Below are 20,287 nucleotides of genomic sequence, written 5' to 3'. Positions count from 1 at the left end.
CCTTGCTCTGGGGCTCTCTGGCTCTAGCCATGGCTTCGGGGCCACATTTGAGTAAATTCCCAATTGAAGGCCAAAAAAATATATATATATCAATTCTAGAAAGGCCTCAAAAATCTTCTGAGTAATGGCCAATTAATTGTGCTTCCCTCTAAGATGACTACATTGCAGGACAACACAATTTGGATCTGCACAGTCGGTGACACTACTTAAGTCACATCATACTCTTTCCATATGTCATGTTTGTTATTTTGACTTGAGGGCCTCCAAGGCTGTACAAAGCCCTGCCAATGATGCGGGTCACATTACAGCTGCCATCTTTTCAATACCTCTATGAGGTAAAGGGAGCAGGGAAGATGAGCTGCGCTGCACCTGTGTTCTAACAGAACTCATGGCACAGGGGACCAGAGGCCCGGAGTCCTGTTGCTCCCCAGGGAGGTGGGCTTTGAGAGAGAAGCCTCCTCTTTGCATCCCAAACAACCGCAGGAGCCAGGAGTCTGGAAGCTGCTGCCTTCTACTCAGGCCCTCTACACTGGCTGTGTCCACACCAACGGGTTTCATGGTACCAAAATTCAAGTTCCATTTTTACAGCACATATTTTAGGCATTACGTATTCCCTTCCTAACATCCTCTGCTAAAATCACTGGAAAATTAAGTAATTCACTGGTTACTGCAGTTGGAAGGCAAGAAGAGTGTAAAAAATTCCTTGGATTTGAGATGAAAATCTGTTGACGTGCTTATGAAATGTTAACATTCATAAATTTCTACCACCCACATTATTCCTCTTCATGTATATAGAGAGATGATGGCTTGTAAATGAAATAATGCCTGGAAATACGATCTCTCAGGCGGAGGAGTGTTCGGGTAACTTCTCCACACACATTATTCACATATCACATATATGCAACAGCTGCAAACAGATGTGAGAATAAGCCCTAGAGAGGTCTCGTTTAACGGACACTTTGAGAATATGAGAATTTGCCTAAAAAAACAGCACTGGCCGAGGTGTGTGCTGAAAAGGTACGATAGGACCCACAGCATCAGTCTGTGACAAGGTAAATACAGGCGGCTCTGTCAGGAAGGAAAAAAGGGACATTCCTCTGGTCAGCTCATTGCAGAATGGCATTTCTAGAGGAAGGTTTTTCTACTGCAGGCTGTCACCTGTGGCCAAATGAGTAAGAAACTTGAAAAAAAAGTGATTTTCTAAAATCCTCCACCCACTTTGAAGCAACTTCAATGGCTAAAAAGAATTTACAAAGAGCTGCAAGTCCATAGCAATAATAGGATTCAATGTGTGAGGAGACTTTCACAGAGCTGTGGGGCTAACGTTGGGGAATAGGCATGGCATTGTCTAAAGAGAAATCTCTCCGAGGATTGGTGTTGTAACATAAAAAGTTCATCTTTAACCAAAACAAATAACTGCACTGGTAGACTATCAATGACCAATTTGTGGACATATGTACTTTTTTTTATATTTAAGCTTTCTAAACTTTTATTTCCTTCAATTATAAAGTTTGAAAGCAAAACATGAATATGATCTCAAGGCAAGGAGAGAGGCCTGACGCCCTCCACGTACCTCCATGTCATCCCTCTGGTCACTGTTTTCTTCATCTTGACCTCCATTTTTTGGCATATAGGCCATTTTCAATCGCAAAAATCCCTTAACTCGAGACTTATGACTGCACACATAATGGAAGAAAATTGGTTAGAAGGGTTGTGACTTCAAAGGACACTTAAAATCGTCTTCAGCAAAAGCCAACCACCACAGCACGCAGGGCAGGCATCCCCACCCACCCATACCCACAGCACACAGGGCAGGCATCCCCAACTATACCCACACCCACGGCACGCAGGGCAGGCATCCCCACCCACCCATACCCACAGCACGCAGGGCAGGCATCCCCACCCACCCATACCCACAGCACACAGGGCAGGCATCCCCACCTATACCCACACCCACGGCACGCAGGGCAGGCATCCCCACCCACCCATACCCACAGCACGCAGGGCAGGCATCCCCACCCACCCATACCCACAGCACGCAGGGCAGGCATCCCCACCCACCCATACCCACAGCACACAGGGCAGGCATCCCCACCTATACCCATACCCACAGCACACAGGGCAGGCATCCCCACCCACCCATATCCACAGCACGCAAGGCAGGCATCCCCACCTATACCCACAGCACGCAAGGCAGGCATCCCCACCCACCCATACCCACAGCACGCAAGGCAGGCATCCCCACCTATACCCACAGCACGCAGGGCAGGCATCCCCACAGCATGCAGGGCAGGCATCCCCACCCACCCACACCACAGCACGCAAGGCAGACATCCCCACCCACCCATATCCACAGCACGCAGGGCAGGCATCCCCACCTATACCTACAGCATGCAGGGCAGGCATCCCCACCCACCCATACCCACAAGCCTCACCTTCTTGGTCTGAGGAGAAAGTCCTTAAATGTATAGGGTCGCTCCATGGTTGGATCTTCTGTCTGTGGGGAAAAAACAATAAATTAAATTTTGATATTCCTAATAATTTCATGTTTTAGATACAGGCAACTGGATTACAGAGAATATATTTTGAATTTTAGAATGTGGCACCGCTGAATGTGTTTCTTCACTTGGTACCTGACAGTCCACGGAACTGATCTACTAGAGATCCACTAGATGTCACTATCCACACCGGGTTTTAGAAGCCAGCCCCAGCCACAGACAAATGACAAAATTACAGCTGTCATTGCCAAGTAAAATTTCTAACTGCAGGGTGTGGCCTCAGTCTCACAGAGCTGATTAACTTCGGAGAACCAGCGGTCACCGGTGCCTTGCTATATGCCTGTGACTCGAGACACATATGAGTGGAGTAAACAGAAGCATTTACAAGATTTAATCTTTGAGGGAAACTTTGTTTTTTGCATTAAAATCTCACATCATCAGCCTAAGAGAATTGAAAGACTATCTCCTGCACAGAGATCACCCCAGGAAGCAGCACCGATCAACGTTCTGCTGAGGTTTAGTTCATGAAGCTATGAGTACAAGTGGAGTATTTGTTCATTTTTAAAGAAATCAGTGTTCATTTGATTGTGTGAAGTTCATTGCGAAGTTCCTACCAAAGCAGGAAATTGGATAAATAAGTGTGACTATTTCATTAATCTTTAAATACTATATATGCAGTAAAACCTCAAATACTTAGACCCTTCAATTAAACACAATTTCAAATACTTTTATAGCAAGAGATAAACCACAGTCCAGTGATTTACTGTATCAGGTTTGTGTGCGCGTGCATGCACACACGTGTATGTACGTATGTGCTGCTATTTGAAATGTTATCTGTTTATGTCATTCTCTGCTTTAAACTCTCAATGGGTTCCTACTCCTCTCATAATAAACTGAAAATTCTTTCCTATGACTTAGCAGACCAACTATAATCTGGCTTTGAATCAACTTTAACCTCATTGGGAACCAGTCTCTCCCTTCCTTCCTTGTACTCCCAACCATCCTGTCCTCATCTGCCATGGATGCAGATTATATGTACTGCGGTAGGGCCCATGCACAGGCAGGTCCCTCTGCTGGACAGCTGACTCTGGATGGCATGGCTGTTTCCACTTTGCCATCCAAGTGTGAGATCCCAGGTCTCATCCTTTAGAGTTCCCACCATCAGCCACCCTTATCACCCCCCATCCTATCGTCCTGCTGTATCTTCCTCATATCACTTTCTGAAAGTACCTGTTCATTTGTTGACATACTAGTTTATTATCCATCACTTCCAGAATGTAAGCCCATGAGAACAGAGACTTGAATTTGCTCACCATTGGATCACTGGTGCCAAGAACACTGCCTGGCACCAAGTAGGTACTCACGTAAGCACTCAATTCATCTGATCTGTAGTAAACTATGGAGGCTCTCAAAATTCACTATCACTGAATGAAGTAAATTATATTTTCTAGACTGTTCTTATGAGGCAGTAATAAACATACATTTTGAAAATATTTTCTACCAAAAGGTTTGTAAATATATATAAGGAAATAAATGGAAAATTTATTAAGAAAACTATTGCTGGTTTTCCTTCCTTTTTTCATTTATTAAACCAACATTTATTTATTTAATTTAGAGACAGGGTCTTCTGCTGTCCAGGCTGGAGTATAGGGGCACAATCATAGCTCACTGCAGCCTCAACTTCCTGGGCTCAAGTGATCCTCCCACCTCAGCCTCCCAAGTAGCTGGGACCACAGGTGTGTGCCACTATGCCTGGCTAATAATTTTATTTTTTATAGACATGGGGGTCTTCCTATGTTGCCCAGGCTGGTCTCAAACTCCTGAGCTCAAGACGTCCTTCTGCCTTGGCCTCCCAAAGTGCTGGGATTACAGGTATAAGCCACCATGCCCTGCCAACCAACAAATAATTTGAGAGCAATATTATGTCAACGACATGTGGATACAACATGGTATAGCAGCCCTTATGGTTACAATTACAAGGGAAGAGCCATCATGTCAACAATCCACTAGAAGCTAAGGCAGAACAAATTCACTGACATAGAGAGGTCACATTCTGTGAGACTTGGGGTACAGGGAACAGACGGACTCTGACTTGGAAATCAAAATGGTTTTGGATGTGGAGTTCAATACAATACAGGGTGATGGGAAGGCTTTGAGAGGTAGAGAACTGGGAGAAAGGACAGTTTAAACATAGGAAATCAAACAGTATGACAAAGCCTACAGGATCACCAGGGGGCATGAGCAATCTAGGAGCAGCAGAGAACATGCAAGAGAGTGAAGAGGGAAAATCACGGAGCTTAGAGGGACTCTGAACCTGAGTCTGTCCATACCCTATGCAGCTTAAATGACTGATACCACACAGGTCAAAAGGCAGATCTCCTAGGTTTGCATCCTGGCTTTGTTACTTACAGAGCCAAGTGGCTAAGGGCAAGTTCCTTATCTCTCTTGGCCTCAGTGTCCTCATCTATAAAATGGGGCAGTAACCATAACTTACAGGGCTGTTGTGAGGATCAAACCAATCAGCTGAGTTGGTTTCTATAAAGTTCTCAAGGGCACGTGGCACACTCAACAAACACTAGCCATGTTCACTGGCCAATTCTACACGTTCATTTCATTTGTCAGTACTGCCAACTCAATGCCAAGCAGTAACAGGTAGGGCATTAAAATCAAAGTTCACGTTCATTGAAATTCTCTAGCCTGAATTAGAAGATGATCTTATAGATAACTACAAGATTCTTCTTGGCATTCATCCAGGTTCCAATCTGATCCTGTTCCCTGGAGCAGAGCTGAGTGGAGACTCCCAGGATGGCTTTGAGGGTGCTCCTGGTGGAAAGCCATCTTAAACACACTGCTGCAAACAGTGCTATTAGCCACAATAGCCACAATGCTGCCCCCATTCCAGGGTAAAAGCATTCAGAAGAAAATCTGGATACTCAGTACTTTCATCTTGAAAGAGAGTAGCTTTCAGCCTAGGTGCATTCACTATGGAATAGAGTGAGATAAAGGATTCTGCAGGCAAATGGAAGGAGAGGGCCCTGCTGGGTCCCTAGACTCGAAACCTGTATGCAACCACTGCAAGCACCTAAGCCTTGGGCAAATCCACCCCATGCCCACACCCTTGACCACATCACAGGCTCACAATGATGCTGGACACCAGGGTCAGATCCAGCACCACCAATGACCTGCTTACTGCTGGGCAAGTCCCCTCCCTCTCTGGGCCCAGGCTTTTTCACCTGGAAAATACTGGGAGTGAATCAGTGTCTCTCAAGTCCCTCCAAACTCCATGATTTTGAATTCTGCGCTCATGAGAGGGAACCATCAGCCTGCTACCTGCTACCAGCCATCAGCCATAAACACAAAAGGGGTAAAAGGATGTTGGTCAGCTGAGCTACCTCCAAGTAGAGGCAGGGCATCAAATAATACCACCACCCTGAAAATGCCTCATCTAGGAAAATTTAAATTCCAGAGTGAGCCATGGTTGTCTTAAGTGGCACATGACTGGGATTTAGGAAAACTTAATGTTTTAAAATAGCTCTCTCTGCCCCACTGCATTTCCCAGCGATGAAGAGATTTCGTGGCTGGGCAAAGGTGGGTTACTGAGGGCTCCAGGGGAAGGGGAGACAGAGCTGACAAGTCAAGAGGAAGATGCAACAGGCAGACACCTGCCAGAAATCTCACTCTGTTAATACAGATCTCGGAGTTCTCTTTATCGCTAAATAATTAATAGATTCAAGTTATCAAATATCATATGAACTTTTAGACAATGATGCACTGAATTTAACAGACAAATGTGAAAACGGCAGTTGAAAAGTCAACGATGGTACAGTTACAGCTAAGTTTGCTCTTGGTCTCTCAATGTAAAAGCAAAAGGAGAGCTTGCTCTGTCTCCAAGGCTGGAGCGCAGTGGTACAACCATGGCTCAGCGTAGTAATGACCTCCCATGCTCAAGCGATCCTCCCACCTCAGCCTTCTAAACAGTTGGGGCAACAGGCATGTGCCACCATGCTGGGTTAATCTTTAAGTTTCTCTACAGAGACAGGGTCTTGCCATGTTGCCAAGGCTGGTCTTTAACTCCTGGACTCAAGCGATCCTCCTGCCTTGGCCTCCAAAAGTGCTGGGGTTACAGGCATGAGCCACTGTACCTGGTCTATTTCCTTTTATCTAAAGCTTGGTGGTTTTGACAAATTTTGAATCTACAGACTGTAAATAATCCACCTTGACAATGGTCATATACTAATCAAGAACACAGCATCCATAATTCAATCCACAAAATACACTCATATGCTCCCGCCCTCTCCACACTCACACCTGTGTGCTATCACACAAATAAAATGCCACTGTAATTTCCCCATGAGCACCCTATACACACGACCAAACATACACACGAAAGCACCTGAAATCCTGGATTCAAAAGACACGTGCATTCAGAACACGCAACTTGGGTTCTACCGCCACATGAATAAAGAATATACCTTCACGCCTCTCCTTTTGTTTTCTTTGTGGTCCATCTCTCTGACTGTAGTTGGCTGTGAACAGCTAGTCAGTTTGAAGTATGGAGGTGAAGCACGCCACTGCAAGTTACCCTCTGGGCACACGAGTAACTAGGGGCACTCGGTCCTCTCTGGGCCTTCACGGCTCTACCCTCTGCAATCGGCTGGCTTCTATTCCTGCCCTGTGCCTCTGCACCGCTTCCTTCTTTGAAGGCTCACTGACCCTGCCTCCACTCAGAATCCAAAGCTAAACTATTCTTTCTACTGACTTGGCCTCGGAGGAGGAACCTTTTTCTATTTTCTGGGAGCCCTACTCAACCTTTCAAGACCAGGTGCTGCTCACTCACTCAAAAAAGAGCTTGTCAGAGCAAGGTTTTTAAACATGTCACTTTTGCCTCTTACCAAATATTAGAATATTTGCCTCTCAGAAAATAATTTCCCTTGGCCAAGATGTGGTTTTTACATTAGGGAAAGGGTGGCTGGAGACGTCCATAAAAGAGCTGGCCCATCAACCAACACTGTCTAAAAGTGTGAGAAGATCGCAGCTTCAGTCTGAAGAACATACACAGAAGACCTCCCAACGTAGAAGGATGCGAGGTCTTTCCTCACAAAAGGTGAAATGGTCACATCCTCCCAACGTGACCTGAGAAGAGCAGTCAGGTTTCTGATGGCTCATGGAGTAGGTCTCACGCAGAAGCCCCGGGCAGGCCCCTCCCGTGGCACCCTGGAGCTTCAGAGTTTTAAAAAGAAACAAACAAGGTATTTTAAGAATATCACTTTCACTTCCAGTCCTTTGGAACCTTGCGACTTGCTTCCTTAACAGCTCCCCTGAGTGAGTGAGAGTAAATTACTTGCTATCACCTTCCTTCACAACACATCTTCAAAGCTTACTTGGTATTTAACATATGGAAACAGCCATAATTTCCACACAGCAGGAAGCTTATGCTAGGGGGTTAAGTCACTTTACTTTATAGACTATTTATGCTACTTGCTCACACAAAGCATTTAAAAAAATAACACAATGCCCTTGTAAGGCAGAAACATTCGCCTTTCCTCTCTCAGCTGCTACTTCTATCACGTCGTCGTGCTGCCCAGGGAAGAAGGCCAGGAGGAAGGCTGGGACAAGCCGGAAAACTGAAGCTGGAATAGGAGATGGGGATCCACCTTTCTCAAGGCCTCCAGGTCCCAACTACACATTCTGTCTGCCCTGCCTCCTGTTTCGGGTGTCAGCCCTAATGCCCGTCACTAGTCAACAGCCTCGACTGCTCCGCTACTTTGAGCAGAGAGAAATGGCAGCGCCACACATGCTAACTCAGTGCGTGTTCCAGCGAGGGTGGGTGTTCCCAGCTGACAAGTTCACTCAGAATGAACAGGCTCTTCTTTTGTCACCATGCTGACTGAGAAAGCCAGACACCAAAATCTGGGAAATGCTATTATAGTTTGTGTAGAGGTATCCAAGAGAAATGGCATGTGCGGTTCCAGACAAAGAGTGCAAACATCTGATGGGACCCGGAGGATGCATTAGGAAGCAGAGACAGTAAGTGACAAGAAGGGAGGCCTGAGTGAAGGAGGTGTCTGTTTTGTAAGATGTGATACACAAAGGTGGAGCAGCTGAAGTGCAGAAAAGAGAGGGAGCTGGTGGATGGGAACGCAAGCGCACGACTCAGGCACCCTTGACTACTCTTACAGCCAGCTTCTCCTCCATCCCCTTGAAAGGACCACTTTCCAGAAAGGACTAAGGCCACAGCACACATGCTTCATTTCAGCCTTCTCCACCGTGGTGAAGAAATGCCACTCTGAAAATATGCTGACTACAGACAATTAGAAACCCCCGCCCCCAGCACGAAGCATCAAACATGAGACTGTCCTTACCGGAAGGTGACTAAGGGGCACGTCCACCTGGCCCAGGAAGTCGTCTCGTGTCTGTTAGGAAGAGAACAAAGAGTTAGTGTTTCCATTTCTTCACTGAGCGTCAGCATTTCCTAAAAATGTTTTATCATGAATAGAGACAAAGGTCCAGGGCCTGGCACTGGAATGTGGAGGGCGGAAGGCCCCGAGGAGACACGAGTAACCACACTCCAGGAGACCAGGAGCCCGTGCGCCTGGACTGAGCTGGCTGAGATTCTGTCTGGTGTCTGCTACCAAGCACAATGCTATGGAAGCCTCTGTAGAAGCTGGGAGAACATGATCAGTCAGGGAAGAGACAGGCAGGGTTTGAGGGCACAGCTGGGCCCAGCTGAAAGAGAAGATGGCAAACAAATGCTGGGAACATTTTAATAAGTGTTTACTGATCCAATGCTAAAAACTAAAGAGCTTCTTGAGAGCTGAGAGCCAATGGAAAAAGTATATGGCCTAGTTAACAATGCATCTTACAAACTGCATCTCACAAAAAAATACACACTTTTTAAATCCAGTAAGTACATTGTTTTTTTTAATCTAGTAAGTGCACTGCTTCAGAATCCACGTATATGGATCAGGTCCTGCTAATTTCTGGACACACCATGCCTCTCCCTCTCCACATCTACCATACTGCACGTATCTCTCCCGACTTCAAAGAGGCCCAGGTGAAAATCATTTGGAGACACGCACCAGTCCCCTCTAAGGCTCTGGGAGTCATCTGGGAAGTCATGATTCAGCTCCAGAGGTCACTGGCCTGGACCACACGGTGTCCGATAGACCACAGTCACACTATATCCCTCAGTTACGGTGCTTGTGGCATGGCCTCTGACGTTTAGATGACCCGAGAAGCAAACTGGAACACAATGACTATTTGCCGCTCTCATATAAAAATATGCAGCTGGTTCCACCACATTCAAAATGCGTAAAAGCTGGGCAGTTCTTTAGATATGATGAGACCAGCCCCATAGCCAGCTTGAGCCACCTAAGAAGGAATCCAGCCTACCTGGTGCTGAATGCTGGCCTCTTATTTCTACTCTGCTAGTTTACAGAGAAAGTTTCTAATTCACATATGCTATTTTTCAAGTGTACTTGAAAAACATTCTCTTCTTCCATTTAAAAGGAAGCAGCAGGTAAATATGAATGAGATTTATTGAAATGACTTGCTCCAAGCGTAGCAATTCCTTTTAGATAATTGAAAAAATTTGATGAACTGGAAAGCCATCTGTCTCCTCTAAACAATCCATACTGGATAATAAAAAAATCAAAGTTACCACGGTTTGGGTATGCATGAAGAATGAGACTACCCCCAATCCTTTTGATGAGATTTTCATTTCTTTTACTTTCTTAGCTGTATCTGCTACAACTCAACGTGGAGACGCCTCATCTAGCATAGAGCGGTAAGAGGAGGTGCCCATAGATTCTGTATGTCTTACCAAGAGCAGCAGTCAGCAGAAGGCCTTGAGAATAATGACAGCCTTGCTATCCAGCTCACAGACCTAATCACGCTGCCCCAGTGACTCACACCAATGACAGTTACACAAGGAGTTAGGCAGTGTGCCTGTTAGTTCTCTATTTGGCTGATTTCACTATTTTTTTTTTTTTTTTTTTTTTTGAGACAGAGTCTCTTGCTCTGTCGCCCAGGCTGGAGTACAGTGGTGCAATCTCAGCTCACTGCAACCTCCGCCTCCTGGGTTCAAGCGATTCTCCTGCCTCAGCCTGAGTAATTGGGACTACAGGCACACACCACCACGCCCAGCTAATTTTTGTATTTTTAGCAGAGATGGGGTTTCACCACGTTGGCCAGGCTGGTCTCGAACATCTGACCTCCAACGATCTGCCCGCCTCGACCTCCCAAAGTGCTAGGATTACAGGTGTGAGTCACCATGCCTGGCCTGATTTTGCTATAATTTTAAAGCTAATATAAATATCAGTTAACTGTACTATAAAAAAAAGAAATTCACTGAATATTGACCATAAATTGTCTGCTTAATGTGAGCAGAGTAGTGTGGCCACTTGCCACCTCTCCTCCTCCTGCTATGGCTGCTAACGTGGGAAGGACAAGACAATCAGCAGAAGGACAAGACAATCTTATTCAAAGCTGTTTCACAGCCTGATAGCTTTGAAAGGCTGCCCATGAATCACTAACCTAAGTGCACTTCAACAAAACTTCACAAAATATCTACATGCCCGTGTTGTTTTGCCAGGGAGACATCTGAGTTCTAAACTGATAAAACAGGTTAAAGCTTTGCCCAGACACCAAAAGACAGGCACCCAGTACTAATGGCTGGCAGCCAGTCTTTACACAGTGCTCACTCTCTGTGGGCTCTGTGCCAAGGCTGCGTCTAGTTCTCGCAACAACCTTCAGAGGCAGGTACAATGATTGTGCCCATTTTACAGATAGGAAGCCAGAGAGGTATGTGGCCAAGCTGCCCATCAGCCTGTGCCCTTAACTGACACTGTGTGCCATATGTCAGCAACTGGCAGGAAAGCAAGGCGGTACCAGCTCTGGGCTTCTGACTGGATGCTGGCTTTAAACGGTGTAGATGAGAAGGGAGGGATTCTGATGATGGCACAGTCTGATGAGACTTCAGAGGGTTCTGGTAAAATGCTTATTTGCTATGTTATCTTTACACTACCTCCTACTCCAACCGTTCCTTTCCTCAAATGGAATACAGTTTACCGAATTCCCTGAGGTACTGCAAAGCCAGGAAACTGCACTTATACCTTTTATCACGTTTTCTCATTATGTTAAAAAAAAGTTTTAAAACAGTAAAAGATGAGACAATTTGCCATTAAAGGAAACGGAAGGCTCTTATTAGTTTACATGAATAGAGATGGAAATTATTTTTGAAATAAAATAGGGATCAAGCACAAAAATGCACATGGTCAAAATGAATTGGCTTAAACTAGTGTTTCACCAGTCAATGGAAGATGTAGTTGGTTGAGAGATCTAGGTTTCAAAGCATCCCATTGCTGCTAAAACTACAGAAAGTTCAGGCCATGTAAAATATTTAGGTTAGGGACACTACACCGATTAAAAACAAAAATGGCCAGGCACGGTGGCTCACGCCTGTAATCTAAGCACTTTGGAAGGCTGAGGTGGGCAGATCACTTGAGGTCAGGAGTTCGAGATCACCCTGGCCAATATGGCGAAATCCCATCTCTACTAAAAATACAAAATTAGCTGGGCTTGGTGGTTCATGCCTGTAGTCCCAGCTACTTGGGAGGTTGAGGCAGGAGAATCGCTTGAACCCGGGAGGCGGAGGTTGCAGTGAGTTGAGATCACGTCACTTGCACTCCAGTCTGGGAGACAGGGCAAGACTCCATCTCAAAAACAAACAAACAAACAAACAAACAAACAAACAAAAAATGTCTTCAACCCTGCAGAGGAGATCTAACAGGGGATCAGAGAACCTCCTGGTGCCTTTATGCCACAGGGAGGAGCAGGCATGTTGAAGGAACACCTCTGTTTGATGGTAAGAGGAACTGGAAGGTGTGCTAGTGTGCGGGATCCTGCCTGTGGGCCCCGGAGGGACAACGTTTGAGGCCATCACAGCACCCTTAGGTCATCACCACCACAGTGCAACACCTCATACCAACATTATAAAAGCATTAATCAAATCAATTTTTAATGATTTCCAATACAAAATTATTTCCATCAAGCATCAAGTTAACTACAATAGCCTACAAAACCAAATTAACTTCAACTCATTCGGTGAACATTGGTATTTCTTGTGGTTATTTTTAAGTGGTAAAATGCTGTCAATTTCCATGCCATTACCTGCCATCCAATTCTCAAGGTTGAAAATGTGCCTTTCAGTAACAAAATAATAGATGTTCCCTTCTAATGAGCCATCAAATATTTTTCCTGTGAAATGACAATGTAGAATGGAGCCCCTGAAACGTGTCCTATCAGGTGAAACAAAAATTCATATTCCGATATTGGAAAAGTTAAATAAATACACAAATAAAACACTGTGTCCTTTAGAGCTTGTGCGGTAAATACTGATGAACTACATTCAGGACTGCCACCCTCCCCTTTAAAAATCACTACTAAGTAAGAAGGAGGGGACAAGTGGGCGCCCTGTTCATGCAGAGGGGTATGCTGCCACCAAGGGTGGATGCCACCGGGACCTGAAGCCCGGGGGCTATTATAATCGCTCCAGTGAAAGAGATTATAGCCTATGGGCATTTCCCCAGATGGGAGTGCACACTAGGTCAAATCTGTCAGCAGTGACGTGGACGCCAGGCTTAGATGTCCTCACAAAATACTCAAGACTCAATTTCTCAAAGAACACATCCATTCAAACAACAACAACAACAACAACAAAAAACCACAGGGACTCTTATCTTTAGGGTAGAACTGTACTTGAAGGATGTGATTCGAATCTTACTATACACCAATGACCACCCCACCCTATTCCTTTCAAGACAGAGGCGGTGGTAGCAGGGCTGGGTGCACAGTGAACTTCACATGGAAGCTCAAAGGGAGAGCATCTGACTGTGCAGAAAGAAAAGTATTAAAGGAAGTAAGGGCTACCCACAGGTCACACTGGGGTCCTAAAGACCCCCAGCTGGGAGCCCGGGGGTTGAGGGCGCAAGGAGCTATGATTGTGCCACCACACTCCAGCCAGGGTAACAGAGCAAAAGAACTGGTGATTCTTGGTAAAATGACCCCTGTGTATTTCTGGAGCTATGTATCAAGGTAATATTTTTTAAGTTGTGAGTTACAATCCCACAAATGGTACACAGGAAGTATTTTTTAAAGTTAAGCATAATATAGAACAGAAAATATCAGTGCCTCACATAAAACACAGGTATGTGCTATTTTGAGGAACTCATCTCAGTTACATGCATATATAAATGTGTGTACTAAGTTGTGATCTAAGGTTAATTTCTTTTTGTGTGCCATCAAAAGAATTAGAAAGCCACTCAACTACAGAAAATGAAAACCATCCACTATTACCAACTGTCTGGGGTTTCATCCTCAAAATCATTAAGTAGTGATTTCCAAAAAAAAAAAAAGGTTTAGAGTTTCTTAAGACAAATGGAAGGGAATTGTAGAGAATTTAGAACATAAGTCAGACAATAATAGAATGTAAGCAAAGACAGCATATGATCAGATCTTTGTATGTTACAGATCGAGGTAAACATCACAGCTGCCTCTAACACTAAGCCAGAAAAACAACCTGGGCTTTCCCAGAGGACTAGCGAGTGCAGCTACCCCATCAGCTGTGCCATTGGCCGGCCCCAGTGCTGACAGAGGCCCTCAGTAACGCATGACGCCAGCTTTGGCATTACAGAGAAAAGGAAGGCAGAATGTTCCTTTTCCTCCTTCCACTTGTCAGGCACCTCAGCTTCTATCACGCAATCAGAGCAGGGCTGTGGTTCAGGAAGAGGTAAAGTGTGAGTGCGGTTCCACCCACGCTGGGCGTTGCATAACCCAAGGAAGGTTTCTGCACCTGGGTGGTGCCTCTGCCTTTCAAGGTGAATTGCTTCAAAATATGTCACTGAAATTACCTTAATCAAATAAGAGCCAAGTGGCACTCAAATAAAGAAAAAAGTGTGATGACATATTCTCTGAATGCACATACTCCTACCAAAATTCACTTCGTATGCACCAGAACACAAAACCCAAACAAAATTCAAGTACTTTTTGGTAAACACACACAGGGCTTTTACATAGCCAGCTCCTCTGCCATTTAATTTTTAAGAAGTAAGGGACAAAATCTGCCATTCAGTTATACACAGTAAGGTGTGTCCTAGAGACACTGGTCCTTATTTATAACAACAAACAGGACCTCCATGTCAACAGAGTGTCAGAGCAAATTTGCAGGACTTTTACAAGCCCCAGGAAAACCATGCTGGAAGGCAGCAGAACTCAACCCTGCTGGCTGTACCTACAACCAGGAAGACCATCTATTTTGAGGAACACTTATTACTGAAGTTTAAAAAGTTAAACTGAAGTCAGAGAGAGAGAAAGAGAGCGAGCAAGAGTGAGAGCGAGAGCAAGCGCAAGCAAAGAACAACTGTGCTTGCAAGGATTGCAGCAGCCCTGCAATAGCAGCCTGGCTTTAACTCCAAAGCATAACTAGACCAGTATAATCGGGGTGGTGAGAAGACACTCCTTTGTGGGCTCAGAGGGAGTCCTGGTGGCTCCAGGTACTTGGCTGTGACATCAGGGGATGAGGTGTACCTGATGTCCCCACCTCCCTCTGGTTGGGTGGAAGCGGTTCAAGAACACTCAGTTCTCTGCCCCACACCAAATATAAGCATATCCCAGGTGCGGGGTCAACTAAGGGCCACAAGAATCACCATTTTTTTTTTTGCAGGAGGAGCACTTGATAATCTGAACTTAAGACCCAGGAAACTGGGGGTGCGAACACTGGGATAGGACTCTGCCAACTAGATGCCCAGGTGAGCAGCACTGTTGTGCTTAGGAGCTTTTCCTCATCAGCTCCTTCAGGCAGGGCTCAGCCACAGGCAGGAGGCATCTCTCCCCGCACATCCTCACCTGGACTGTCCATGGTTCAAGTGCTCAGCAGCCACAGGGTCTGGGGGCTTTGGAGCTCTGGACAGGATAGGACAACAGAGTTCTGCCACGTAGCAGGGGCATGAGCAGAATACTGCAGGGACACCTTGAGGGAGTGACAGATTCTGCTGAGGGAAGGCCAGGGATGACTGTGCAGGACGTAACTTCAAGCAGGGTCCTGAGGGAGGAGTTTGCAGGGAGGACAGAGCAGGGAGGACAGGAGTGGCCAGCACGGGAGCATCCGGCTGAGGGCTCGCTGACTAAAAGGTCCATGCCACTGATGAGGCGTGGCCCCGTGGGGCAGTGGGGGGGAGGGAAACTGAGGCCAGTCCTCAGGGTCCCATATGGCTTGCTCTCTCAAGACGACAGTCTCCCAGGGCAAGTGAAGACACATGAGGACATTAAACAGGGAATAACTGGCAAGGACTGTGTCCCAAAAAGGTGCCTGAGCAGGAGAGCTGACTGGAGAGAGAGCGCTGAGGACAGCGTGAAGTCACCCAGTTGAGCACCACGAGGGTGCAGCCCACTCAGGACACGGAAGGTGCGGTGTCCCAGCAGAAGGGTTCCGCTCAGGGACGCTTCTTGTCAGCAGGTGTTTGTACACTGGGTGATGAGGGCATCAGGTAATGCCCACTAAGGCCTCAGTGCAGTGCCCATCAGGAGGGATGGGAGCTGCAGACCGTTACTGACTTGACGCAGACACAAAGCAAAAGTGGAGGACGGTGGAGGAAGAAGCAGCCCAAGGGAGGCGCGGCCAGACCACTGCCTGAGACTCGTACTGAGTGCAGGACCAGCTGTCCCACCATCCAGGCACTGAAGCTGCCTGCAGCACAGGTGGCAACAGTCCATGCTGCCTGTCACCCTGATGGTCACCACCTTTATTCTCCTCTCTGTGAAGAGATGTCTTCCCCTTTCACCCAGATGTGCTTGGTTACAGATCTAGGGGAAACGACTGCCTCTTCAATGTTGTACCTTTTCAGAGGAGGGAAGAAGCCAGAGCTTGTCATGCTTACAGGTTCTGGGGCACAGCCTGGCATCACAGTTACTGTTACATCTGCTGCAAAGCTGTCCAGCTGCACAAATGCCACTGACAGCTTCTTAGAAGGCTATTCTATTTTTGCAAAAAATGCAGATGTAGAAACCCCCCAGGTATTACTGGGGTCCTGTTATTAATTGTTCCTTCACTGTCTTTCTTGTGAAAGAAATGCTAAATGTATCTGCTGAATAAACTAAAACATTTTAATGAATATAACATGCTAAAAATAAGGCAAACATGTACATATATTCTACTTCTTACAAAGCAAACTGATAATAGATTGAACTTAATTTAAAAGTTAATTTTAAAGTTAATTTAGAAGGAAAATGTGTCACTGGGTTCTCTTAATATAATATTGTTTAATTTTGTGCTTCTGGTTTTATGGTGCAATTTGTCTTAATTTCTTAAGATTTCAGGATAATTTTACCAGGATAAGTGTCTCTTTTCTACTTTTTTAAAATCAAATCTTCTGCAAGCAATTTTAATACCAGACTAAATGTATCAAGGAAAAAATAGCAATGATACTTCTAGATCCTATATTTTTTTCTCTGAACTTAGCTACCAAAGAACAGATCTTAATCTGAAATATTGAATGACAGACACTCTTGGTCACCATGCAGTGTCAAGAAATGATTTGGATTTGGGTAAAAGTAAGCCTAAGTACACCAGGGGTTCAATGCCAGTTTTTACTTTGATTTCATTTTCATATTTATTGCTAAAAGCTCTTCCTCACATATCTCCGGGCATCTGAACCTCACAGTCCATCCCACTGCCTGGCTGTCTCATAGTTGGGATATGTAGAATGTCACAAGCCAGCAACAACAAATTACACGGGAATGGAAGCGCCGTGTGGTTTTATTCTTGAATTGCAATTACTGAAGACTCTGAACTAGAGTCATACAGGTTTACGCAAGGACACTAGCTAACTTTTCATAAACTCTCCATTAAACAGCCTCAATGTAGGCATTGGCATTCTAGTTAGATTTGCTGCAGGACTTTTCCTTAGTTCAGCTTAAGAGGGGTCCTTGTCACATGACTACGAAAAATTAGGCTCACAATTTAAAGGGTGAGAAAAATGGGGTTCATTGGACAAAAAGGAAAAAAAGGAAAGCAGGAACTCTCCACCAAGCTGGAGTCCTGCTAGTGTGCTTCCTGCCTCGCAGACTGAATCCTAGGTACCATCCAAGAAGACGAGGGGCCAGGCTCCTCCCTGCTGCAAATGGCTCCAACTTCCCAAGGCTCCACCCCAGTGCGCACTCCTCCCAGTGTGCGGGTCGGTCAGAGGCTCTCCCAGGGAGCCATTTCCACCTGGCTGTCTCAGATCCTTTCCTCCTTTAGCCATATTTTGGCTGAAATCACATCTCTGCCCAGTGGACTCCGTCAAAGTTGGCTGGGGGAAAAGCTCCAGCTTTACTCTGGGGAGAAACTCAAGATTGCAAGGAATAACAAGCCAACCTGTAGCTCATCTATCATGTGCCAAACACTGCTATAAGGAGGTTAAGAAACTTGCCTGGGCATGGTGGCTCACGCCTGTAATCCCAGCACTTTGGGAAGCTGAGGTGGGTGAATCACCTGAGGTCAGGAGTTCGAGAACAGCCTGGCCAACATGGTGAAACCCGGTCTGTACTAAAGTACTAAAAATACAAAAATTAGCCGGGCGTGGTGGCGGTTGCCTGTAATCTCAGCTACTTGGGAGGCTGAGGCAGGAGAATTGCTTGAACCCAAAAGGCAGAGGTTACAGTGAGCTGAGATTGCACCATTGCACTCCAGCCTGGGCGACAAGAGCAAAATTCCATTTCAAAAAAAAAAAAAAAAAGAAGAAGAAAGAAACTTGCCCAAGGTCACAGAGCTAGTAGGGAGTGGCCCAAACATGAACCCAGGCAGTCTTCCATCATGATGCAGAACCTGTACTTCATGTACCAGAGTTGTAAGGAAAACATGAACAGGCTCCCCGAATCCCTCCTCAAAAATCCTAGTATGCTATGCTGCCATCCCCAACTCCATATCCCCTCATGGATTATGCTTGCCAAATCTTGCCATGTGCCCTTCCTTCCTCATCTATATTTTAATATAAAAATGAAATGAGTAACGTATGAGCTTGAAAGAGAAAACAAATGGAATTGAATAGTTTTTATTCTTCTACTTCACCCCCCTCATCCCCCCCACCCCTGATATCTTTTAAAGCAGAGCTCTTCAAACTGGAGCATGCACAGCTCTGGGGATATACAAAGACATTCCAGGGGACTTGGACATGGACAATTCTAGAGAAATCATTTTCTAGATCCTTCCATATGTCCTCTTCCTTGAAACCGATCTGGCATGAGAACAGTGCTTGCCTTCTGTGGCTCTCCTTTCCTGCTTCCCCTTTCTAAATCACAACCCTCCATCCCTGCCTTTCCAAAGAAAGACGTACTCCTCACCCTTCTTGAATCATACACCATGGTCCACTTTGCTGGGTATAAAAGCCACTGGAGGACAAAATAATGAAGGAACAGAATCTATCATAAAGTCAAACCATTAACTAGGTTGTTATAAAAACATTTCCCTGAAAACTTCTAAGTAGTTAAAGCTAAGTTTCCCAGCTCCCTCCCCTCCCCACCCGACACAACAATTTTAGATGACAGCAATGGAAAAGAAAAATTCCTTCTTTCCACACACCAGCTTGATGAGAAAAGTGTGGAGAGGAAAACTTCAAAACTTTGTAAAACAAATTAAACCAAAGATTATATGTATTTTGAACGTATACCATATAAAACAAGGATGTCCAAGGATGAGGAGAAACTTCCATTAACTAGATTTCGGAGTCTAGCAGGTGCTCGTTTAGGCAGAGAGTATGGGCCTCCTTCTCCCTACAATCCACTGAAGACACGCTGAGAAACAGGGCCCAACTCACTCTTTTTCTAGTCTCTTTATGACAGAGTAACACCAGCAGGTACTGGAGCAGAATGCACAGCACTGAGGTGTGCCATTAACCAGAGGTGCCCAGGCTGCTTAGACACTGGAATCCCTGCAAAGTTCTCAAATCACTGTACCCAGGCCTCACCTCAGAAAATTAAATTTCTGGTGGAGGGGCTCAGTTGTAGGTGTGATTTAAAAGCCCTCTATCTTATTCTAATTTTTGGCCAGGGCTGACAACCACTGGGTGAAGCTACCCGTTTTCCTTGTTCACAAAAGAGAAACCATAATTACTTATTAAACTAGTGGAGTGACACTGATCAGCAAACTGATACTAAATTGCAATCTCAGAGTATATGATAGGTTCCCCTCCTTCTCCAGCTCTCCTCACTTGTGCCTCTGCTGTTCTCCTAAATGAGAAATCGCTGGGCCCATTTACGTATGGAGGTAAAAATAACTGCCTGGGCCCGGAATGCAGATGGGATGCAGAAGATGGTGCATTTCTGGCTGCCCCTGTTTGGAACCCTAGCCCTCTGGCCTGATAGGGCTGGGATATGAATAGGAGTAAGATTCACAGGTGCACAAAGCACAGGGATTTCACTGGTCATAGCCAAGGGATATCTGGCTGCCACTCTAACACTGGGGCTAAAAAGACAAATCCCATTTCAAAATAGAACCAGAGAATGTGATCTTTAGGAGGGACCTCAAAAGTCATTTAGTGCAACATACATCTTAGGCTTGTATCCTCATCCATCCCCTCTTTCAAGTGGTTGCTCACCCTGCTTAGCTTTGAACATCATCAGTGATGGGGAGCTAACTACATAATGGGTTTGTGGAAAGCGGATGGGTTTTGGACATATAGATGGCTAGTTTAAAATCCCATGTCTATCTAGAAGTAGCTGAACAACCAAAGGAAGGTTTCTCAATCACCAAAGGC

The 20,287-nt window shown here is 45.5% G+C and overlaps 1 protein-coding gene across 10 annotated transcripts in view; it reads right to left on the bottom strand.

Annotated features, from left to right (window-relative positions):
• The window catches only part of NEDD4L (NEDD4 like E3 ubiquitin protein ligase), a 365,125-nt gene that overhangs the window by 76,610 nt on the left and 268,228 nt on the right, over positions 1-20,287 (bottom strand). For all 10 annotated transcript variants that reach the window (XM_034943816.3, XM_057300460.2, XM_057300462.2 and 7 more), the window contains 3 exons: positions 8,861-8,911; positions 2,436-2,497; positions 1,574-1,676 (listed from right to left, as the gene is read on the bottom strand). In XM_034943816.3, the coding sequence (XP_034799707.1) occupies positions 1,574-1,676; positions 2,436-2,497; positions 8,861-8,911 (216 nt within the window). The remainder of the gene's footprint in view (positions 1-1,573; positions 1,677-2,435; positions 2,498-8,860; positions 8,912-20,287) is intronic.

The sequence above is a fragment of the Pan paniscus genome, chromosome 17 (assembly GCF_029289425.2).
Source record: "Pan paniscus chromosome 17, NHGRI_mPanPan1-v2.0_pri, whole genome shotgun sequence".
Classification (NCBI taxonomy): Eukaryota; Metazoa; Chordata; class Mammalia; order Primates; family Hominidae; genus Pan; species Pan paniscus.
Note: the sequence above shows the minus strand (reverse complement) of the source record. Positions and strands in the feature narration are given on the sequence as shown.